We start from the raw sequence: 19,138 nt of genomic DNA on the forward strand, positions 1-19,138 counted from the left end.
GTTTCACGAACTTGCTATTGATACATGTCATCTCTCACTATGGACTGGATTTCCAAGTCATACGCAGATATACGTAGATATCTTCATCCCTGACCAAGGATCAAATAGCCTTCTCCCAGTGTTAAAGATCCACACCAAATCTCACTCTCATGAAATGATTGTACTGTATCTAACGCGATTGTACTACTCGTCTTTCTGCTTATCGTGCTCCAGCCGACCACTCTGCTCAATGAGTCGTTCAATCCACCTGAATTCCTGTCATAGTCCAGCAATACCATAGATCAATTACTCATAAGGCACACATGCATGGATCGTATCCCATTGGCGACTTGTGCAAGAGTGATCACGGTGCCCAAGCCAGCCGAGGGGGAAGGAAAGCGGACATCGATCAGACTTGACTGAGGTCGAGTCGACTCACTCTATTCTGATATCCCAACCCGTCCATCCACTCCGTCACCTCATCTACATCTTTGACATCTTTCGGCAATCCCTGCTTTCTCAATCGGGCACATCGAGCTTCGGTAGCTTGTCGCCTCAACCTCCTGTCTTTTTTCCTAGTTTTCACTTCTTCTTGATCGTCGCCCGAGTCCATCTCCGATTCGGGTGTCGAAAGCTCGCTATCGGATTGAACAGGTTTATATTTTGCTCGAAGTAAATCACGATAATATCTCCTGATTCGGTGATATAGCGTATCCTCTGTCAAACCACCCGACGCAATAACCCTTAGTCAGCTACAATCGCAAAGACTGTTTAATGAGTTATGAGTGAGCGGCGGCACCATGCTCACCCCAATGAGCCATTTGATGATACAATTCTGCTCGTTGCTTACAGAAACGCCCTGAAGGTATGACCTTTGATCAGCTAGGTCCACGCGATCAGAAAAACGCAGCTGACTCACCCATGAGCAAAGATTTCGGCAACTTTTTCCTCTTCTTCGCTTCGCTGCCTGAACTGTCCGAATCGGAACTTTCACTTTCCTCCGACGACGAGTCGAGCGGCTGATGAGTCTCTGGATTATACTGATCGCCTTCCAGATTGACCCGGAATCTACTCATTCTTCCTCCCATATGACACGCATCACACCCTGGCTCGGCATCTAAGAGCTCTTCAACCTGCAAGCCGAATCACAAAGACACCAAGATCAATAGATAGTCTTATTAGCAGTCGGTCTCTATGATCCGAAATGCGGTGAGGACAAGTACTCACGTCGAAGATCGGATACTTCTTCAAGGCCTTCTTGAAATGTAATCTCCAAATCTGACTTGCAACTCTGAGATCCCTGTAGCTGTCCATACGATTTCGGAATTGGGTCAATTGGGGCTTGAAGTAGGTTGCAGATTCATGTGAGAGTGGGAAGGTCTTTTTCCCCTTCATGACCAGCATCACCAGGTAATGGAAGACGACTTTGAACTTGAACTCGGGTGTCTGAGCGGAATCCGAAGAGAATTCGTGTGGTAATTGAGCCCGTACAGCAGTAGCATCATCGGGTACGATGAAGCTCAGTTCATTCCCATCGCTAGACGAGGATCCATCGTCGTCGCTCGTAGTCGGATCACTCTCATTGGACGATGAATGATCTTCGTCCGTTGAAGATTCTACTATACCCAGTCGTTTGTTTTTGAGCTTTCGTAATTTCCGCTGATGCACCGTTTCCGTCGGTCGCTTTCTCAGCCGAGTACTGGATTTGAAACGCTCAGGCTCGTCCATCTGAAGCTCATCTAGCATGTTATCCTCTTCCTCCGTCTCAGCTCCGTTGTCGTCATCCGGATCGATTATCCGTTTGGACTTGCTCTTGCTTTTGCCTTTTCCCGTGGCATCCTTGTCTGTAGCGCGATGTTTAGGATGGGACGACTTGACAGCATATGTGACTTTTGCAGGCTTCTTCGGCCTTTTTACCGGCATGAAGTCTTCCTCATCGCTACTACTGTCCGAATCCGCCTTGTCTTTGCCTTTATCGAGTTTTCGGCGAGGAACGATATCATCCTCGAATGAGGTGGAAGGTTCGACACGGACCTGAACTGGTGGATCCGTAGCCGGAGAAGGCTTTTTGCCTTTCGATGATGGACCTGCCTCTTTTGATGGCTGATGGACGGACGAGTTGTCCTTGATAGGCGAAGCAGAGGAGCGCTTGGACGATAATGCTTTCGAAGTCTCTTTAGCTGGTGAAGGCTGTCTGACGAGATCAGGTTCGAATTGTTGGATCCATGCAGCTGATGTAGCGGGAGCTGCTTTTGGGGTTGAAAGTCGATCTTCTACCTGCTGAAGCTCCTTCGCCTTCAATACCGGCTTCACAGGCGATCTGGATTTGGACTTCGTTCTGGATTTCAGACTTGTGTCATCGCGATCGCGCTCGTTATTTAAACCATCTTCAGGAAGCTCGTTTTCCAATATCGGCGGCAGCGATCGGCTTTTGGAAGATTCTCGACTCAATACCGCCTTCTTTGCCCTAGAAGGGATCTGAAATGTAGGTTTCGAGCCATTCTTCTGAAGGACATTGGACGTTGAATGGCCGATCGACTGAGATGAACCTGACGGGGAGAAAGGCAGATACGATCTCTTTTCTTCCTGCGACATCCTCGGTATTTCCACTATCACTTCGCTCCTTGTTCTATGAAGCGGCAATCTGCCTCTACCTCCTGATTTGGTAGGTCGTACAACGCTAGATGTAGATGAGGGGGGTTTTGCGGTCTGAGATAGCTTTGAAGCACCTGCTCGTGTAGGCCTTTGCGAGGTCGGAATGGGAGGATCGATGGGAACGATATCGTCTTCTTGTTCTTCTTCATCGACGCGAGAGACTGCCTTTCCTTTTCCCTTCCCCTTTTCATTGTCGTTCCTATTCTGAACCTTCCCTGTTCTACCTCTTCCTCGCTTTGGAGAAGGGGGCGAAGGGAAAACCTCAATCTCGTCATCCGTCAAGATATCCGCCCTTTTGCTTGCTCGTTGAATTTCCACCGCTTCCAACCTATCGTTTCTCCTGGCGACTTTCTGCGAACGCGTTCCTCTGTAATTGGGGTGCAGATACCCTGTTAGAGGGTAAGAGATGAATTCTTCGTCTGGATCCGTATCTGAACATTCGCTTTTGTGTTTTCTCTTGCTTTTCCCTTGAGTACGAGTCGTCCCGCGTTTTCGAGGACTCCGAGTCTCTGCAACTTCTTCCTCCTCCTCAAAATTTTCATTTTCGTCTTCGTCCTCGGGATCATAGACCGTCTGCTTGAGAGCTCGTCTCTGCGTCATAGTCAGATTGTCGATGTTCGGCTTGGGATCTCTCATCTTGACATGATCTAAACCCTCTGAGCCTTCACTATCGGAAGGATCGAAGAGGGGCTTGGTGTTTCGGGTACTTCGAGCTCGGGATGGTCCGGCGTCAGCATCTCGGGAGGAAAAATGCGAGAAGAGGGTGGTTTGCCTTGATTTAGGTGGCATGGTGAGACTGCTCGTCAGAGTTCAAGTCAGCTTTCCGAAATGATGTGGAACCCGAGGGAAGGTTGAAGCTGAATGCCTACAGTTCCAAGTCACGAAATCATCCGAGTCTCCTAAGGTAGAGTGGTTATCTCATCAAGGCAGCTTTGCTAAATCACGAGAAGCAAGGAAGAAGTGATCACCGGTTGACTGGATCTACATGGGCAGAGCTCATGTTTACAACGCGTCACTCCACGTGGATTTGATCCCGATTCCCTTCGAACATTGAATGTTGGGTGTGTCTGCTTGGCTTCGTTGTTTTCATCAGTAAGATCACCATTTATTCGCTTTCACGGTATGCATCAAGCAGTGCACGATCATCAGCTGCAGCATGACAACTTCGACGAGGCCTTGTGAGTGTGCCTCTCAGAAGTGACGTTTCGCTGAGAGGACGAGGGCTGACGTCTGATGCTGAATGGCGGATATAGTCCCGAGGGATGGTCGATTGATATCGTTGATACTCGCTTCCAAGGGTATTCAAGATACAGATGAACGAGTGATCCATCAATTGCTCGATTTCGCACATCGTGGGTCGACATGAAACATCACTTATAGTCATGTCTCTTCCCGAATTGACATTGCGAGAATCCCTTGTTCTTCTTGTCTTTAGTCACCTATCCACTCATCCACTCTGCTTCGATTGAAATTACTTGTGACATAGCTAATACCGAATCCGTCTTTCTGATCGAACAGGATACACAGCCGACGTCCTGACTTCCGCCCAATCCTTAGCGGACCACGCCTCGAGGTCCGGACCGAGCTCAAATAAGATCGAGAAAGAGGATGTCGAGCTGGCGATACAGCTGAGAAAGCGATACGAGTTCTTCGAAGCTCCCCCAAGGGATGTGAGTGGGAGTTTTCAGTCTCACCTCCGGGTCCACATGCCTTATCTGCATGCTATATTCTCCATTTTAGAAATCGAACTTGCTGTGCAGGCCAGGACGATGTGCGAGAGAAATAGCATCCGTGCTGATGATCCGTTCATGAATACGAACCAGTACCTAGCTACTTTGGCACACGAACTGAACTCTCAACCCCTCCCCATCCTACCCGAATCGTTCGACTTGATCAAGCTCCCTCCTGCGCACCAACGACTCGGAGAAATCAATTTCGATATTATCCCCGAGGCCAATTACGTCTATTCCGAGGGAGAAGGGAACGAGGAGGCAGAAGATGAGAATTCAAGTGAAGAGGAATTGGAAGATGCAGATGGTGAGGGCGAGGTGGACGAACATGGCAATGGAAACGGAGGCAATCAAGTGGATGGTGCTAATGGTGCGAAAGATGAAGAGGACGAGGATGAGGGGATGGATGAAGATATGGAAGAAGTCGGGTTGGATCAGCCGGAGCGGCAGCCGGATCTGCAGCCTTCGAGGCAAGATAGAGAGGTGGATGAAGATTATGATATATAGCCTCGGACCCCGGCCTTCTCTCATGTCAGCTTTGGCTCGATGCCATCAAGGAAGGAGTGGAAGAGTGGAAGACATTTTGAATATCTAAGATGTGTTAGGGCGTCTGCCCAAGATCAATATTGTATGAAAACAGTAAGAGTGTGTCTAAACCACGCAAGCATGGATGCAATGCATATGTATAGTATGACTAAGAATGTGAACAGGCGATCTATGCCATTATATATGTTACAGTTCACAATCTAAAAGGACCGGTCTCATTATTTTGACGCTGAACTAGCAATCCTGATGCCTGCACTCAGGCAGACGGCTTGTTACCAGCCGAGAGACTATTGATCGACCCACCAGATAATCTACTATGAGTCGACAATGCATCTTGCTGGGCATGTGCCAATTCCGCATATCTGCGACAGGTATGGTAGTATGGTACTCGTATCGTCAGCTTTGTACCAAGTTTATTATATGATAGCTGACAGCCGAAATCGGGCTATAGACGTACAGCATTTTATACCGCACAAGCTCATTTTCCGTTTCTTCCTTCTCGATCTTACTCATTACCAGCTGTCGGACAAGATCCACGTGCTCTTGGTTCCTATACCCAGTCAAACTCTCATGTCAGCTTCACATGTCCCTTACCGGCATAGGTTCCAAAACAGTCAAGGGCGAGGCAAGAATCAGACAAGAGCGGAACACTTACATGGTCGCCAGACTAGCTTCAAGTTGTTTCCTGTATGTAATTCATCGTAAATCAGTCATCATTAAGATGGCTACATCCGAGCGACGACGAATGAAATGGCCAACAGTGTACCGAACTCAACTCACACTTGAGCACTCAGATTCCTATTCGCATTTCGCAGCGTATCCACCTCCAAGGCATGTCGATTCTGGCTCTTCTGCTGTTCTTCCCATTCCGAAGCGTACGAATCCAGCATGAAGGGGGTTCTTTGCGGGTTTGAAGCGACTCAGTCAGCGAGCCTGTTACTCACCCTAAGATGACTTGATTTTGCAGTCCACAATCCAGAAGGGAAAGATAGGGGGCGAGGCAGGAACGGATACCACATGACTCACATTCTGATCTCATACGCGTCTCTGACGAAATCATTCGCTCTCCATTCTTCTTCCTCTTCTCCCCGGATACTTCCATTCTCACTTCCAGAAATAGGATCCGGTACTCGATAGACCTCAAATAAGTCAGATTGAAGGAAGTTCAATATCTGTTCGAATTCCAACTCCAACAACCTATTCTCCGATTTCTTCAATAAGGCTAAAGAGAATCGAAAGATCGCTTCTATCCCTTCCGCAAAGACGATATCCAACACTCTGTATACTAATGATAACGGGAATCTAAATCGAGATCAAAGGATATGGATCGATCAGTTTGATTCGTCTGCACGACATAGGAAGAAAGGAGAGAAAAGAAACACTCACCGATAGCTGAAAAGAGTCATGAACCACTGAGCAGCATAGATACTGCTTTTCACTCCCTGTCTCACCAGATGCGTGTGCAATAACGGTAAGATCTCTTCTACGAGGCGATCGAATTGGAATAAACGTAATTGTAACCCGCGCATCTCGGCTGTGAAGTGCGATCTGAGATTATACGAGTCCATCAGGCGAACGAGTACGCAGAAAGCTTCTTCGTCTGGCATCTAAAGGTCTCAGCCAGGTCAGCTGAAGTGCAAAAGCGCAGTCCCCACTTAGACGATATCTGGCTACGGTACCATCGACTACGCAGCGACAAGGCAATACCGTTGCCGAAGGTGCACTCACATTGAGAAGTAGAGCAGCCACTATAAAAGCCAGTCCCTGCGTATAACCCACTTCAGGATCGTATCTAAGCCACAGAAACCAAAGGTGATATATTAGCCCTTCGCATTGGACACCAGAAGACCCGCTTGCACCCACAGACTATAGGCCTTTACGACCATGAACAGCCCCTCTTGCCCTATCCCAGCATTATCCTGGAAATACTTATGGTTGGGAAACGTCCTGTTCAAATCCTTCTTGATCGCCTTCTCGTGCGTCGACGGGATCTTCAACAAGGCTTTATACGTTTCCTCCAATGGCGCGGACTTCGACGATGACATCAACTGCCATATCGCCCCCCTATAATCAATATTACCATTGTCAGCTAAGTCATTTACCCTTTACAAGTACACGATCTCGTGCGGAGTGACAGTGTGACAGGATGAAGCCGAATCTCTAAATGGGGATCTGGGACATACCTGATGACGGGCGGTATACCCATTTGTATCGCCTTACTCAGATCTTTCGGTCGTTCCCTAGCGACATTCTCGAAATCCTGGACTACCGATCCCCAGAAATTCCAATCGACCGTCTCTTCACTTTCCCCACTATCGTCTTCCAAAGGAATATCACCCAGTTCTGACTCTGTGAGAGTAAGCGCCTTTGATTCTCTTTCGCGTCGCATCTCCCGTGCAGCAGATTCCATCTCTCCTCTGACTCTTTCAAATCCTTCTCTGATAGCTTGTCCGCCTCCTAGTTGTGCTGATATACGCCTATCCCTCGAGGCCGTCGACGAGTCGACTCGATGGATGATGAATGACGTCCCTTCAGATGGGTTCCTCTCTAGCGCTGCCGGCCTAGTCGGAGTCTGCTCATTCACAGCTTCAGCATTTGTCGGTACACCACTTCCGCTTCTGCTGGGTCCTGAGTTGGAATTAGAGTTTGTCGAGGTTGATCTGGATGTCAGAAAGCTGGTCATGGTGGATTTCCAGCCTCCGGCTTGTGAGCTTGCCGATCCTGATCTGGACGGTTGTTGAGAAGCGCCGAGAATCTCTCCCGAAGGCTCAGACACTATTTTCGTACTATTATCGTTGTTTGCTGCTGATGATGGAGATGCAGAGGAGGAAGAGGGGAAGCCGAAGTTTAGACCTGAGCCGAAGAACGAAGTCTTCCCTGCTGGAGCTTCTTTAGGTGGAGGCGTGTATACCTCTTTAGGCTGAGAGAATGACCGTTCAGAAAGGATTGGTGAGCTAGTCAGGGACGCGGATGTCTGATTTGGAGCTTGGAGATTTGGCGATGTTGAATGCGTCCGTTGAGCTGAAGTTGGTGTGAGAGCTAACTCCTCGTGCTCATGAAGGGGATCATTCGATAATGGGACTTCGGAGAATTTGTCGATGTTTCCTGCTGTTGGAGAAGGTGTATTTATAGGTGATGGGATTTTCAGGTCGTTCTTGATAAAAGGCGAGTCGAGCTTTACGTCGGGAGAGCGTATAGTTGATCTGCCTTTGCCTTTACTTGATGACAGTGAAGGGGATGTTGAGCTAGATAAGGATAATGAGGGTGATTTGGTAGGGGAAGGAGTGATTGATCGATTTGACGTCGAGCTAAATGATGGGGATCTGTTAGAAAGGGAGGGTGATGGTGACGATGTGGGCTTCTTGATTGGACTAGTAGATCTGTTGTTCGTATTCACGTTGACTGGTATCGACCTGAAACTTGATGAGCTGGGCGAAGTGCTTTTGTTCTCGAACATAGCTGCAGCAGCTTTGACTTTACTAGCACTCGCACCGGCACGAGCATTCGCGTTGGCTTTACCTGCTTTCTTGGGCTTCACGGGTGTCAGGTCATTGCGTTTCTGTCTCGTTGATGGTAATTCTGATGGAGAAGATGATAGGTTGAACGATGATGCGGAAGGAGTTACGACATCGTCCAAGATTGAGGATTGATCCTCTAATTTTAATTCTTGTGCCGCATGTACTTGAGGTGAAATAGGATCTGGTAGACGCGGTGAGGATAAGGATGACTGCGTGCTCAAAGGCGTGCCGTGAGGAGAAGACGAGGACATTATACCGAGCAGCACATCAACGAGACTCCATGCTATTCAGTGCAACGATATGCTTTATTTGTATTGTCTTAGTTGAGCTGCTTCACCAAGAAATCCAATCACACCAACCCCGACCGATCTTACCCCGCGTTCTTAGCGCTTAAGCTTGCTTTACCCCGCACCTCATCTTGCACCACCACGTGGAAAACACATTCACATAACAGAATTTTCAAAATCACCGACGTCTTTGTGCACACCGAGTGTATTTTCGACCTTCTATCTTACCAGCTTCGACGAAACTCAAGTCGAGCTTCGGCATACCACAAGATGGCCTCCGCAAAGGCTTCTTCATCGGCTCCTCCAATGGTGAAATCCGATAAGAAGGTGAAAATAAAGTTGGATCCCAATTCCAATTCCACATCCACTTCAACCTCGAAATCTAAAACTGGTGCCAAAGACAAAAGTAAAGCCAAACCTCCTCAAGCTATCTCCCCGGAAGAAGTACCTTCAGATATCGATTCCGAAAAAGACGAAGATGCTGCTCCCGCTGCTGGATCGTCTTCGTCTTTGTCGTCATCTTCGAGCGAAGTAGACAGCGATGAAAACCTGGAAGATATCACTCCTAGAAGGAGTACCAAGACCAATGATAGATCTGCTGCCCAAGAAAAGAGAGGAAAGAGCTTGAAGTGAGTATCAGTCTCGAATGACATCCAACTCCCCTAAAAAGCAATCTGATCACGGCAGGCGAAGCTAACGAGGCTATTTTTGCCTGTTCTTGTTGAGCAGGAAATACGAGCCTCCGATAGGCATGAGCGAGCTCAGAGTCTCATCAGCATTCACGTCGTCGCCTTTCGAATGGGATGCTTTGGCTAGTAAACCCGGCGTAGAACTGTGGGCTATCAGAGTCCCAAGAGATGTACGTGGACTCGCGTCTCTCCTATTTACCTCATAGCATTTGTGTCTCCTGCATGAGTGGATGTCGGGTAAGACACCGTTGAAATTCTCGAAGCTGACGAGCGAGCGCATCCATTTTTGCGTTCCCAGCTCAAACCATCCCGTTTATCGAGCTTACAACTCCAAATCCCCAAATCGACCTCAGCCTCATCATCGTCTTCTGTGACCGGATCACTCAAAACCAAATCGACCACATATACGCTCTCAACAGCCGGAACATCCGTACATACTCGAGCAGTAGTCGATCAAGAGGGACGCCAACCCACTGCCGGACCAGGAGCCGTCGATTCTCTGAGGATGGACGTCGACGGACAAGACGTTCATAGCGAGATGAAGGTGGAAGGTGGAGAAGAGATGGACGGTCTAAGATTGTTAGTGCCTAAAATCAAGGCAGGGGGAAAATTGTATGCTGGTGAGTTGTGTGCTTCGACTTCGCCTTCGTTCATCTAGTCATCGAGCTCAATCGGACTGGATCCGACGCGAAACTGGAGACATATTATACATGGACCTTGAGATGAAAACAAGCTGATGCCCAACGATGACGACTTTCATTCATGTCCCTTAAGCTTCAAAATCAATAACCCGCAAACTCATCTTAACTCCCTCCCTCTCACCCTCACAAGCCGATCAACACGAAAACGAACACGAACACGAGGCAGATCTACCAGCTGTACCCTCTTTCCTTTCTGAGCCCAAGACATCATCAGCAATCACTCAAGATACTGAATTACCGCCTAAGCGAGCTCAGCCGTCGCATCTGCTCAAGTTCAGGAATCACGCTTATGGGTTCACGACTCCCGGTCCCGGTCCGCAAGCTGCAGCTGTCAAAGCTATGGAGGTTGATGATCACCCTGACATTGGCGCGAAGGGAGCGGAGGAGACTGAGACTCCGGACAAGAAGGAGAAGAAAGATAAAGAGAAGAAGAGGAAGAGCGAGAATAGAGATAAAGATAGTCCGAAGAAGAAGAGTAAGAAATCCAAGGACTGAACCTGACTAGCGAAGATTTAGCTAGGTCCGGGCTACGGCTCAGCCTCAAGGACCGTGGTTTTTACCTTGTCGCATAGGACCGACTCTCGCTTCACACGCTTCACGTCGATGTCGATGTGGCTGTCGATGAGGATAGCATAGTCCCGGTCACATACATAATGACACATGCATATTGATGTTATTGAAATTACGGCTATACCCATACCACAATATAATACAGAGATATGAACCACAAGAACCCAAGACACAAATACAAGATCAAATATGCGTCAAGCAAGGCTGGGTAAGAAAAGTGTGTGTGATTAAGCTAATGCCAAACTATCTTCGCCTCTAAACACGTTATAAACTCTCTTAGCCAGTGCCTAAACGTGATCATACCATTCAAATCGACACGTCAAATCAATCCACTCATCCACCATGATTGTCCTAAATGGAAGAAGGGAAAAGCAAAAGACTGACCTTATTGAGCTTCCTTCCGTTCGCCGTCCCATTTCTCAGAGTTTTGATCTACATTTCCCAAGGAACCGAATCCAAACATACATCAACATTTAGATCAAATTGAATCGAATCGAATCGACTGTAACAGCGGTTAGATCCTCTGGCATCACTCACCTCGCAATCGGCTAACATCCCTTCAGCTCTCTCGACCCCACCCCGCCTTTCAGCCCTTTCGAAGCTCTGCATCAAATCTTTAAACGTCGGATATTCACTGGCGATCCCCATCGATGCGCTGGGCGTTATACCCGTCACCTCTTGTAACATCAATTCGAATGTTTCTGTAGGATTCGACGCTTTTCGGATACCGTCCGAGGGACAGAAGTTTAAATGCGATTTCGAGATGAGTTTGTACTGCGTGAATCCACCATTCACTCGGGAATCAGTATGCCAGTATACCAACGCCACCCTTCCTTCACGGCGAATTGCCCAAGCCACACGTCTCTCCTATTGCTTGATGTTTGATGCTTGACAGAAGCACAGTTCGGTGGCATGGGAGAATGATGAAATCAGATGAAACCGCTCACAGGTCGGATAGCCACGTCTGCCGCGATGTTATACACCCAATCCTCGATATCTTCAGTCTTCTCCACTATCGAATGTACCAATCGTCAAGTCAAGTGCGTCAATCACTCTCCTCTCGCATACTCATATCTAGCTTCCATCACTCACCGTGAATCAGAAAACACCCTTGCTTGACTTGCAGTTCCACCAAAGCCATCTCAACCATCTCCTTGTCAGGTCTCGATTGTATCTGCGCGCCTTTACCTCTACTCTTACTCCCCTGGGTCTGGCTCGAAGTTGCGTTACCATTCAATCCGGCTCTCGCAGCAGCTGTGAACTCCTTATTCGCCAAACTCTTCGTCTTGCTATAATACTTATTCAGTCCTCTGATCATGACTATGACTTGATCTCCCTTTTTCAGGTTCAAAGTCAACTTGATATCGGATATCCAACTGGATAGATCTTCTTGCTCCTCCATCATCCCGTCTCCGATTCCAGCTACGGACGACGAGGCAGAAGTCAAAGTACTGGAGATCTTATCGACGATCTCTTCAGCCTCAACGATGACCAGGACGATCCCTTCCCAAACCCACATGGGTTCTTCAAGCGGTATAAACTGTTTTTTCCCCACATCCCAACGAGCTTTGAGATGCCGCCTGAATTTGATGACTCCGCAAATAGGGGATTCGTCCTCAGTTAAGAAATGAAGCTCAGAGTAATTGTCGGTGACACGTTTTCGGATTTCAGGGAGCGCGGCTGAGATAGGTGATTTAGGATGCGACAAGTCGGATGAGAGGTAAAGGTGGATCTCGCGGACTGTGTCGTTTTTGCTTACTCGAAGCTACGACATATCGTGGTCATGAGAAAATACCTTGACTGACTCCTTGAGCGGAACAGATTCCACTTACTCGATTGACTTCAGCCAGTTTCCTTTGATACGACTTTTCAGCTTCCTTCGCCGCCTGTAGATATATCAGTCCATCAGCCTCAGGTGTTCGGTGATATAATGACCTCCCCAAGATGTCGCTCACTTTAGCTGTATCTTTCTGGAATTGTTTCTCCGCCTTTTCTCTCGCTTTCAAAGCTTCTTTCTCCTCTTTACTCAATTTGTTCGCAGGCGGTATCTACAGATAACAAACTATGAGCTATCGTATGCCTCTAATGTCGAGTCTGAAACAGCAGCTTACCGATCCACCTTCATTTCCCTCTGTTGTCGCTCTCTGCCGCTTCTCCGAGGTTGCTGCACCATCGTTTGAGCTACTCTGACGTTTCTTAGGTTTTTTCTTAGCCTTATCCGGTATATCTTCATGCCCATCTTCAATCGAGTTGAGCTGAGTATCAATCGGAATCTCCAGACTCGAGAGTGAGTCGATCTATAATCACAAATGGATCAATATCAGCTCGTGCAAATACGATGTAACTTGAATGTTATCGATACGTTATAAGAATGAGCATCCACACAATGATCGGGACCGTACTTATGGAGGGGCCTAAAACATACCTTGGTCAAGATACTATCCTTCATTATACTATTCTCGAAATCCTCAAACTCCTTCATCAGAGCTTTCACCTCCATCAAATCCAACTCAAGATTGCCCGTAGTACCGACATCTGTCGCATTTACCGCATTGACCGCTTTTCGTTTACCCTTGCGATCTCTATCTGACTTGACGGCAGCTTTGATCGTATCTGTGGCTAGTCCAACATCGCTCATTACTCTCGAGCTCGATGAGTTGGTTGTAGCTGCCTTTGCGATTGTCGCAGTGTTGATACTAGTTGAGCCTGATGATAAGATCGTCAGAATTTCTTGATTCTCTACCCCAGCTATCGAGTTCGAGCGGATTTGCTCCTCTTCTTCGTCATCGTCTGAATCGATAAAGATAGGTATTTGTGTTTGTGCGGATCTTCGCTCGTTGCATCAATCAGCTCAGGCGTCCCCAGCTTGGTTCTCGTGACAAATGACAGGTTTTGTTACATACCTCGAAGGACCACTTGTCCTGGAATGAGATTTGATTTGCGCTTGAGTCTGTGTGATCCCGACAAAAGCAATTTCTTCATCGTCATCTGATATCTCCTCGGTATCGCTAATTACCACTATATCGCCTATTTTTATCCATCAATCGTTCAGCTCCAGCCATGTGCTCGTCCTTTGACGACTTACCAGGCATCCTGACCAGATTCCGTTCCAAGACATGAAGAGGAGAATTATGCTGCTTATTGTCGTCGAATTGTTGTCAGCCAGAAGATAGTAAGTTGAGTGATGCATCACAAGATCAAACGCGTCGATGCTCAAGACGGGCCTGAGGTGAGGTGGACAATAACAAAATGTTTGCGGTTGAACTTCGGATAAATACAAATAATGGTATCATTATCTGTCTTCATGATGACTACTTGCTGTCTCCCCCATTGCACGGACGGTACAGCTGTATGGCTGACTCGTGATTCATTAAAAGTTAAAAGATAGAGTATAGGGCCAGTAGATGACTACTTTGTGATATGGAAGCAATACATATTACATTTTCCTCTCGTTATTCTCCGCCTCCGCTATGAATACTATTGAACGTGTCATCTATCTTCCCGCCCCAGCCCAATATTACAAACGGGACCCCAGACGAAGAAAGAGTGAGATTAGTGATACTGAATAAATGGAAAGCCGACTACATGACGACACAACAAGAGTTTTGCTACAGAATTCGACATTATTAGCTGTGTTCCTCTTCCTGTCCAGGGCCAAAATGACAGCTGACTCACCTTCTTAGCTGTCTTGTAGAACATCTTACTCTGCGCAGAAAGCGCATTCGATCGCTCTACGAGATTATCCAACTTCTCCCCTCGTTCAAGGACACTCTCGATTGTTTTGTGCTGTCAACAGACAACAGACAACGTCAACGTCAATCAGCTTTGTGCATTTAGCTGGGTTGAGGGAGAGCGGAGGCTCACCAGAACAATCTTGGTCTCATCTAATTCCTTTTGCACCTTCATGATCGTATCGGCCTGTTTGGGATCTTGGTATTTGGATAGATATCCTGATAAGGTTCCTTCGAGTTTACCCTTCTGAGCAGGTGGTAGACCTCCGGCAGCAGCTTGGGAAGGGTTCCCGCCGAAGGCATTTGCCGAAGCTGATCCGAAAGATGGCGCTGCTGAGGCTGAAGGCAAGTTGTTGAGTAACGTGGTGTGTTCGTCGAGGAGTTTGGTCAATAAGGAGAATGCAGGTCGATAAGGGTATTCTAGGTCGGTTATCATTACAGCTATTACCCACCACCCACATCAGCTTATCGTGCGTTTGAAGTCTCGACCTCACATATAGCTGCCTGAAAGCCGGGTAAGATGAGGACACTCACCAGCCATACCTGGACTGTTCGCTTGTCGTCCGGACGTTCTGAAGACATGCGCTTTATAGTTGTTCTCCTCCACCGAGGAAGGTTGGTTCGCCGGTGTTCGCTCGGCAACGGTCTACAGTGATCACCATTTGCTCAGCCCATGTCACGCAATGACCCCAATTCAGGAGATGCTGAGGACGAAAAAGGGGAGGTAGACTTACTTTCGTGAAGAAAGTCATAAATTCTCCAACACTGCTTCGTTGGTAGAAGGAGAAACTGCTTAGATCCTGGGATGTTCCCAACAATGTAGCCTGTGCCGGAGTGGTGGGAGTGACCGAAAGCAGCGAGAGGGAGTAGACCTTCATTGTGGTTTTATTTCCGAGTAATGGCCAGTGATTGAGTGTTGTGGAAGTGGGAAATTCTGTGGGATATGGGATGACCTGTATTGAGAATGAATGAATGTGTAGATGAGTGTGGATGGCAAAACGAGGATTAGAAGTAACGTGGGATTAGGATCAGGATCATAAGCGTTGTAAGGGTAAGACTGCCGTCGTTGCGTCATACTATTAATTGCCTTCATTAATTACCCAATGGGGTAAATTCATTCACCACCACTCGCGACTAGACCGAGAATAGCAACATGAGCAACACCCACCCATAGCACCCATAACATCAACACTGAGGCCCCGTATCCCTCCTCATCCCACTCCCACTTCAATCCTCATTACTCTACACCTGACATATCAGCGCTACTTCTTGTGCACGCATACCTTGCATTGCATCTCTCGACCAACACTCAAGAAAAAGACTTGTCTTGTTCGAAGAAGCCTTACACATCGAAGCAAAGTGATTGCGGATAGACGTCATGTCGGAACTCTTGCCGGAGGATACATGGGTGAACAACTTCTTGCCCACACCACCCCGACCGTTACTCTCAGCATTGCAGCGCCGGCTGCACACCTCGACGACTCATGTCAACGCTTTGGCAGAGGTGTATAAGCAGCGAGCTCAGATCGAGGCTACCTATGCGGAAAGTCTGTCCAAGTTGGCTAAGACTGCCGAACAGGGCGGTCTGAGCGGGAAGAGTGGTAATGAATGGGAGAAAGCTAGCGGAGAAGGTAGATTATGGGATAGTGTAATCTCTGAGCTTTCCGAGGTGAGTGCTTCTTCGCGTTGTCCCATCAAACTATGAAGACGTATCTCCCACTGAAAATGGCTAATTTGATGGACATCATTTTAGACGTCTGCATCTCATTCGACACTCTCGGCGATGTTGCGAACGGACTTCGAGCAGCCTTTGAGAGACTTACCTTCCAAGGTCATAGCATGGAGGAGGATCGGAGAGCAGGATGCTTCACTGGACAGAACTTTGAAAGACTACGAAAAAGTTTCGGGTAAATTGGAGAAAGCACAACAGAAGGCAAAATCGTCGAAAGCCGATCAACTGCATTCCGAGCTGAATCAACTGACAGCTCAATTGGCCTCTCTGTCGCCTATGGTGTATACCACTTATCAAAGACTAGACGAAGAGCGGCTGAGGACGCTCAAGGAAGTCATCGTCAGGTGGGGGACCGTCAAAGGGGATATAGCCACCAGAGATGGGCAGAGGGCAGAAGGAATCATAGCCAATCTACTCTCATGGGAAACCAGCGAAGAGGTCCTAGGTGTGGGTAGAAAATTGGGTAACATCGGTGGTAATGGGAATGCGAATGGGTATACACCCAGGTTGAGTGCGCCGGACAGTGCTACTTCGACTCGTGAGTCACTCTTTCAGCTCGCCAGATGGCGAGCTAGATTGCCGCAAGCTGATATCAGACGACATAGCCGTGTCAAATCGAAGGATGTCGACGGTGACGTCGTCAAGCCAAGCGCAGGACTTCTCACCTCGACCTGCACCTAGGCAGAATGGCTCATCAGCAAGTTTCAACAAAGAACAAAGTGGTGGTGGATTGACGGGAGGCTTTAAATCCATGCTCGGAAGGAAGAAGACCTTGGCTGGTGTAGGCCGCACGAGAAGCGGTAGCAACGCTACGTCTACCAGAAGCGGACGAGACGAAACTCCAAGGGAGGCGCCTTTCGATCTTATGAGCGATGATGTACCTCGAATTCAAGGTTCGACCAGCTCCGTGAGTAGTGAGACATAGTAACATTGGACCGGTTGGAATTGCGTTGACATGTCGATGTGATTCATAGGCACCACCCGTCGACGAAGAAGGTTTCTCTGTTGCCCCTGCGGACAGACATAGAAGTCTATGGGAGGAACCCAACGAAGTTGTGCCCGCTCCATCGACAGCTCAAAGTCAGACACACTTCGGTACCACCTTCACCTCCTCTCCTTCTGCATCACAAGAAAACCTATCCTCGTCAGCTTCTTCCCAACATGCGCCACCCAAATTGAACCTCTCTCTGGCCCCAGCTCCAATCCAAGAAAGCGAGGAAGAGAGACAAGCAGCATTGCAGAAGATGCAGCAGACCCTGCAAATGCCTCCGTCTCAACCATCCAGAAGAAGCACGATTGCCCGAGGTAGAAGGGATGTCAGGAACACCATGTTCGCCGGTGGATTGTCTGAAGAACAGTCCTCAGGTCTGGGCGGATTAGCACTTGGGAAAGTATCGGAGCCTGAGGAGCGTCTGGCCGACTCGCCTACTTCAGCCGCCTCACCCACCAGCTTCACCAACGGAACTGGGAATGGTCTCGGAGACAGACCTGGTCAAGTAGCTAGACAGGTGTCAATGTCATCAGTCACGTCCAACAACCCGTTCGATAGCCCCTCACTCGGCGGTCCAACCTTGACCCAGCCGACTTTACCCTCGACATCGAGCGAAGCAGGTCTACGAGCGAATCTCAACGAGACAATCAACGTCATCATCAAGAACAAGGAAGTCACCAAGATCCAAATCACTGGTGAAATTCACTTGTCACTCCGACCGACCCGCTCGCAACCAACCACCGGTCCTATCCATATCCGCCTGACTTCCTTCGAGACGCTCGAGAAAATCGCTCCTAATCCAGCTTACTTGGCCCAAGTACCCGATAGACCAGGAGAATACTTCTTGAATTCGGAAGTCTTAGCTTCCGCTACCTCTTCATCAAAATCTACGTCGTCAGACAAGGGAGCTCTGTTATTCAAATATGTCGTTCATATCCAACCGGGTAAAGAAGGGTCCAGCGCTCCGTTGATGTTGGACCCTGCGTTCTTGTGTAAAGAAGGTGAAACTCGTATGATCTTGAATTACAGTCTCCAGTCTCAGTCTCAGCAAAACGCCTTGGAGGGACTGAACAACGTATCATTCGTGGCTATCTTCGGGAATGGTCCGGCAGTGAACAACGTACAAGCCAAACCTGCTGGAGGTGTCTGGTCCCCCTCCCAAAGGCGAATGACATGGAAGATGGATCAGCTCCCCATCGGTCAAGGTAAAATAATAGCGAAGTTCATCACGGATGCTACCACCGGAGAAAGTCTGACTCCGCAGAATGTACTGGTGACTTTCAACTCGGAGGGAGTGTTAGCTAGTGGACTGGGAATTGAGGTAGTCGATGGAGACATAGAGGGACATGACTGGAGGTTTGAGGAGATCAAGAAGGGTGTGATCAGTGGGAAATACTCGGCTGAAGCACATGTCAATCAGTCGTAGTCAGTCGAAACCAGAGTTGGGGTTGAAAAAAATGAATTTCTGTTGCGGACCTTGTGATTGTTGTGCAGAATAGTGTAGAAATGGGCCAGGGCAGAGGGGAAGAGACTGTGAGATGAGATAATATGTGGGATATATTCAGAAAAGCGGAGAATACGATTTCTATATCTTTGCTTTAACATACTTGATTCTATAGATCATCAATAATTCACAGACGATCGATATCACTGTTACTACCAAGACAACGCGACATTGAGCAACGAGTCAATAACACTCGATTCGGCGAATACGGGAACGAGAGAAACGCTCAACCGGGAATCCTAATCCATCTCATCAAGACACGATATCGTGTGTATCGACACAATGATGCCATGGTTCTTGTGGGTGAACACGACTTTGCATCGTTGTACATACTCACCGACCGAGAGATGTGTGTCTGCTCTCGAGTCGTGTCATCATTATATGATGGAAGAGTACTGTCTTGTGCATGGTATTGACGCTTCTTCCTCATTGTTCACGACTACTCTGACAAAACTCATTCGCTGATCGTGTTATCTGCCGTCACATATACATAAAGAGCTGATTC

General features: G+C 48.0%; 7 protein-coding genes across 7 annotated transcripts; 3 read left to right on the forward strand and 4 right to left on the reverse strand.

The window, feature by feature from the left end:
• Positions 1 to 183: 183 nt before the first annotated feature.
• On the reverse strand, positions 184 to 3,423 carry I303_100743 (uncharacterized protein; the record flags this gene model as incomplete). The annotated part of the gene is made up of 5 exons (XM_018404116.2): positions 184 to 255; positions 419 to 696; positions 788 to 838; positions 899 to 1,112; positions 1,207 to 3,423. The coding sequence occupies 5 exons, from the start codon at positions 3,421 to 3,423 to the stop codon at positions 184 to 186; spliced, it is 2,832 nt and encodes a 943-aa protein (XP_018266770.2).
• Positions 3,424 to 3,790: 367 nt separating this feature from the next.
• On the forward strand, positions 3,791 to 4,871 carry I303_100744 (uncharacterized protein; the record flags this gene model as incomplete). The annotated part of the gene is made up of 4 exons (XM_018404117.1): positions 3,791 to 3,812; positions 3,888 to 3,986; positions 4,153 to 4,304; positions 4,458 to 4,871. 4 exons carry the CDS (start codon positions 3,791 to 3,793, stop codon positions 4,869 to 4,871), a joined length of 687 nt encoding a protein of 228 aa, XP_018266771.1.
• A 295-nt stretch (positions 4,872 to 5,166) lies between these two features.
• I303_100745 (uncharacterized protein) lies at positions 5,167 to 8,679 on the reverse strand (the record flags this gene model as incomplete). Its single annotated transcript, XM_018404118.2, has 9 exons — positions 5,167 to 5,272; positions 5,368 to 5,460; positions 5,566 to 5,595; positions 5,691 to 5,810; positions 5,937 to 6,212; positions 6,297 to 6,517; positions 6,639 to 6,702; positions 6,774 to 6,974; positions 7,094 to 8,679. The coding sequence occupies 9 exons, from the start codon at positions 8,677 to 8,679 to the stop codon at positions 5,167 to 5,169; spliced, it is 2,697 nt and encodes an 898-aa protein (XP_018266772.2).
• A 306-nt stretch (positions 8,680 to 8,985) lies between these two features.
• On the forward strand, positions 8,986 to 10,600 carry I303_100746 (uncharacterized protein; the record flags this gene model as incomplete). The annotated part of the gene is made up of 4 exons (XM_018404119.1): positions 8,986 to 9,344; positions 9,445 to 9,574; positions 9,703 to 10,024; positions 10,179 to 10,600. 4 exons carry the CDS (start codon positions 8,986 to 8,988, stop codon positions 10,598 to 10,600), a joined length of 1,233 nt encoding a protein of 410 aa, XP_018266773.1.
• A 302-nt stretch (positions 10,601 to 10,902) lies between these two features.
• On the reverse strand, positions 10,903 to 13,767 carry I303_100747 (uncharacterized protein; the record flags this gene model as incomplete). Its single annotated transcript, XM_065968192.1, has 11 exons — positions 10,903 to 10,962; positions 11,060 to 11,107; positions 11,213 to 11,449; positions 11,623 to 11,687; positions 11,768 to 12,440; positions 12,508 to 12,561; positions 12,631 to 12,723; positions 12,787 to 12,972; positions 13,101 to 13,503; positions 13,579 to 13,702; positions 13,761 to 13,767. The coding sequence occupies 11 exons, from the start codon at positions 13,765 to 13,767 to the stop codon at positions 10,903 to 10,905; spliced, it is 1,950 nt and encodes a 649-aa protein (XP_065824264.1).
• Positions 13,768 to 14,256: 489 nt separating this feature from the next.
• Positions 14,257 to 15,284, reverse strand: I303_100748 (uncharacterized protein; the record flags this gene model as incomplete). Its single annotated transcript, XM_065968193.1, has 5 exons — positions 14,257 to 14,283; positions 14,351 to 14,461; positions 14,540 to 14,847; positions 14,941 to 15,052; positions 15,141 to 15,284. 5 exons carry the CDS (start codon positions 15,282 to 15,284, stop codon positions 14,257 to 14,259), a joined length of 702 nt encoding a protein of 233 aa, XP_065824265.1.
• Positions 15,285 to 15,784: 500 nt separating this feature from the next.
• I303_100749 (uncharacterized protein) lies at positions 15,785 to 18,555 on the forward strand (the record flags this gene model as incomplete). The annotated part of the gene is made up of 4 exons (XM_018404121.1): positions 15,785 to 16,075; positions 16,160 to 16,676; positions 16,744 to 17,045; positions 17,113 to 18,555. 4 exons carry the CDS (start codon positions 15,785 to 15,787, stop codon positions 18,553 to 18,555), a joined length of 2,553 nt encoding a protein of 850 aa, XP_018266775.1.
• Positions 18,556 to 19,138: the final 583 nt, after the last annotated feature.

Source organism: Kwoniella dejecticola, chromosome 1 (genome assembly GCF_000512565.2).
Source record: "Kwoniella dejecticola CBS 10117 chromosome 1, complete sequence".
NCBI classification, from domain to species: domain Eukaryota; kingdom Fungi; phylum Basidiomycota; class Tremellomycetes; order Tremellales; family Cryptococcaceae; genus Kwoniella; species Kwoniella dejecticola.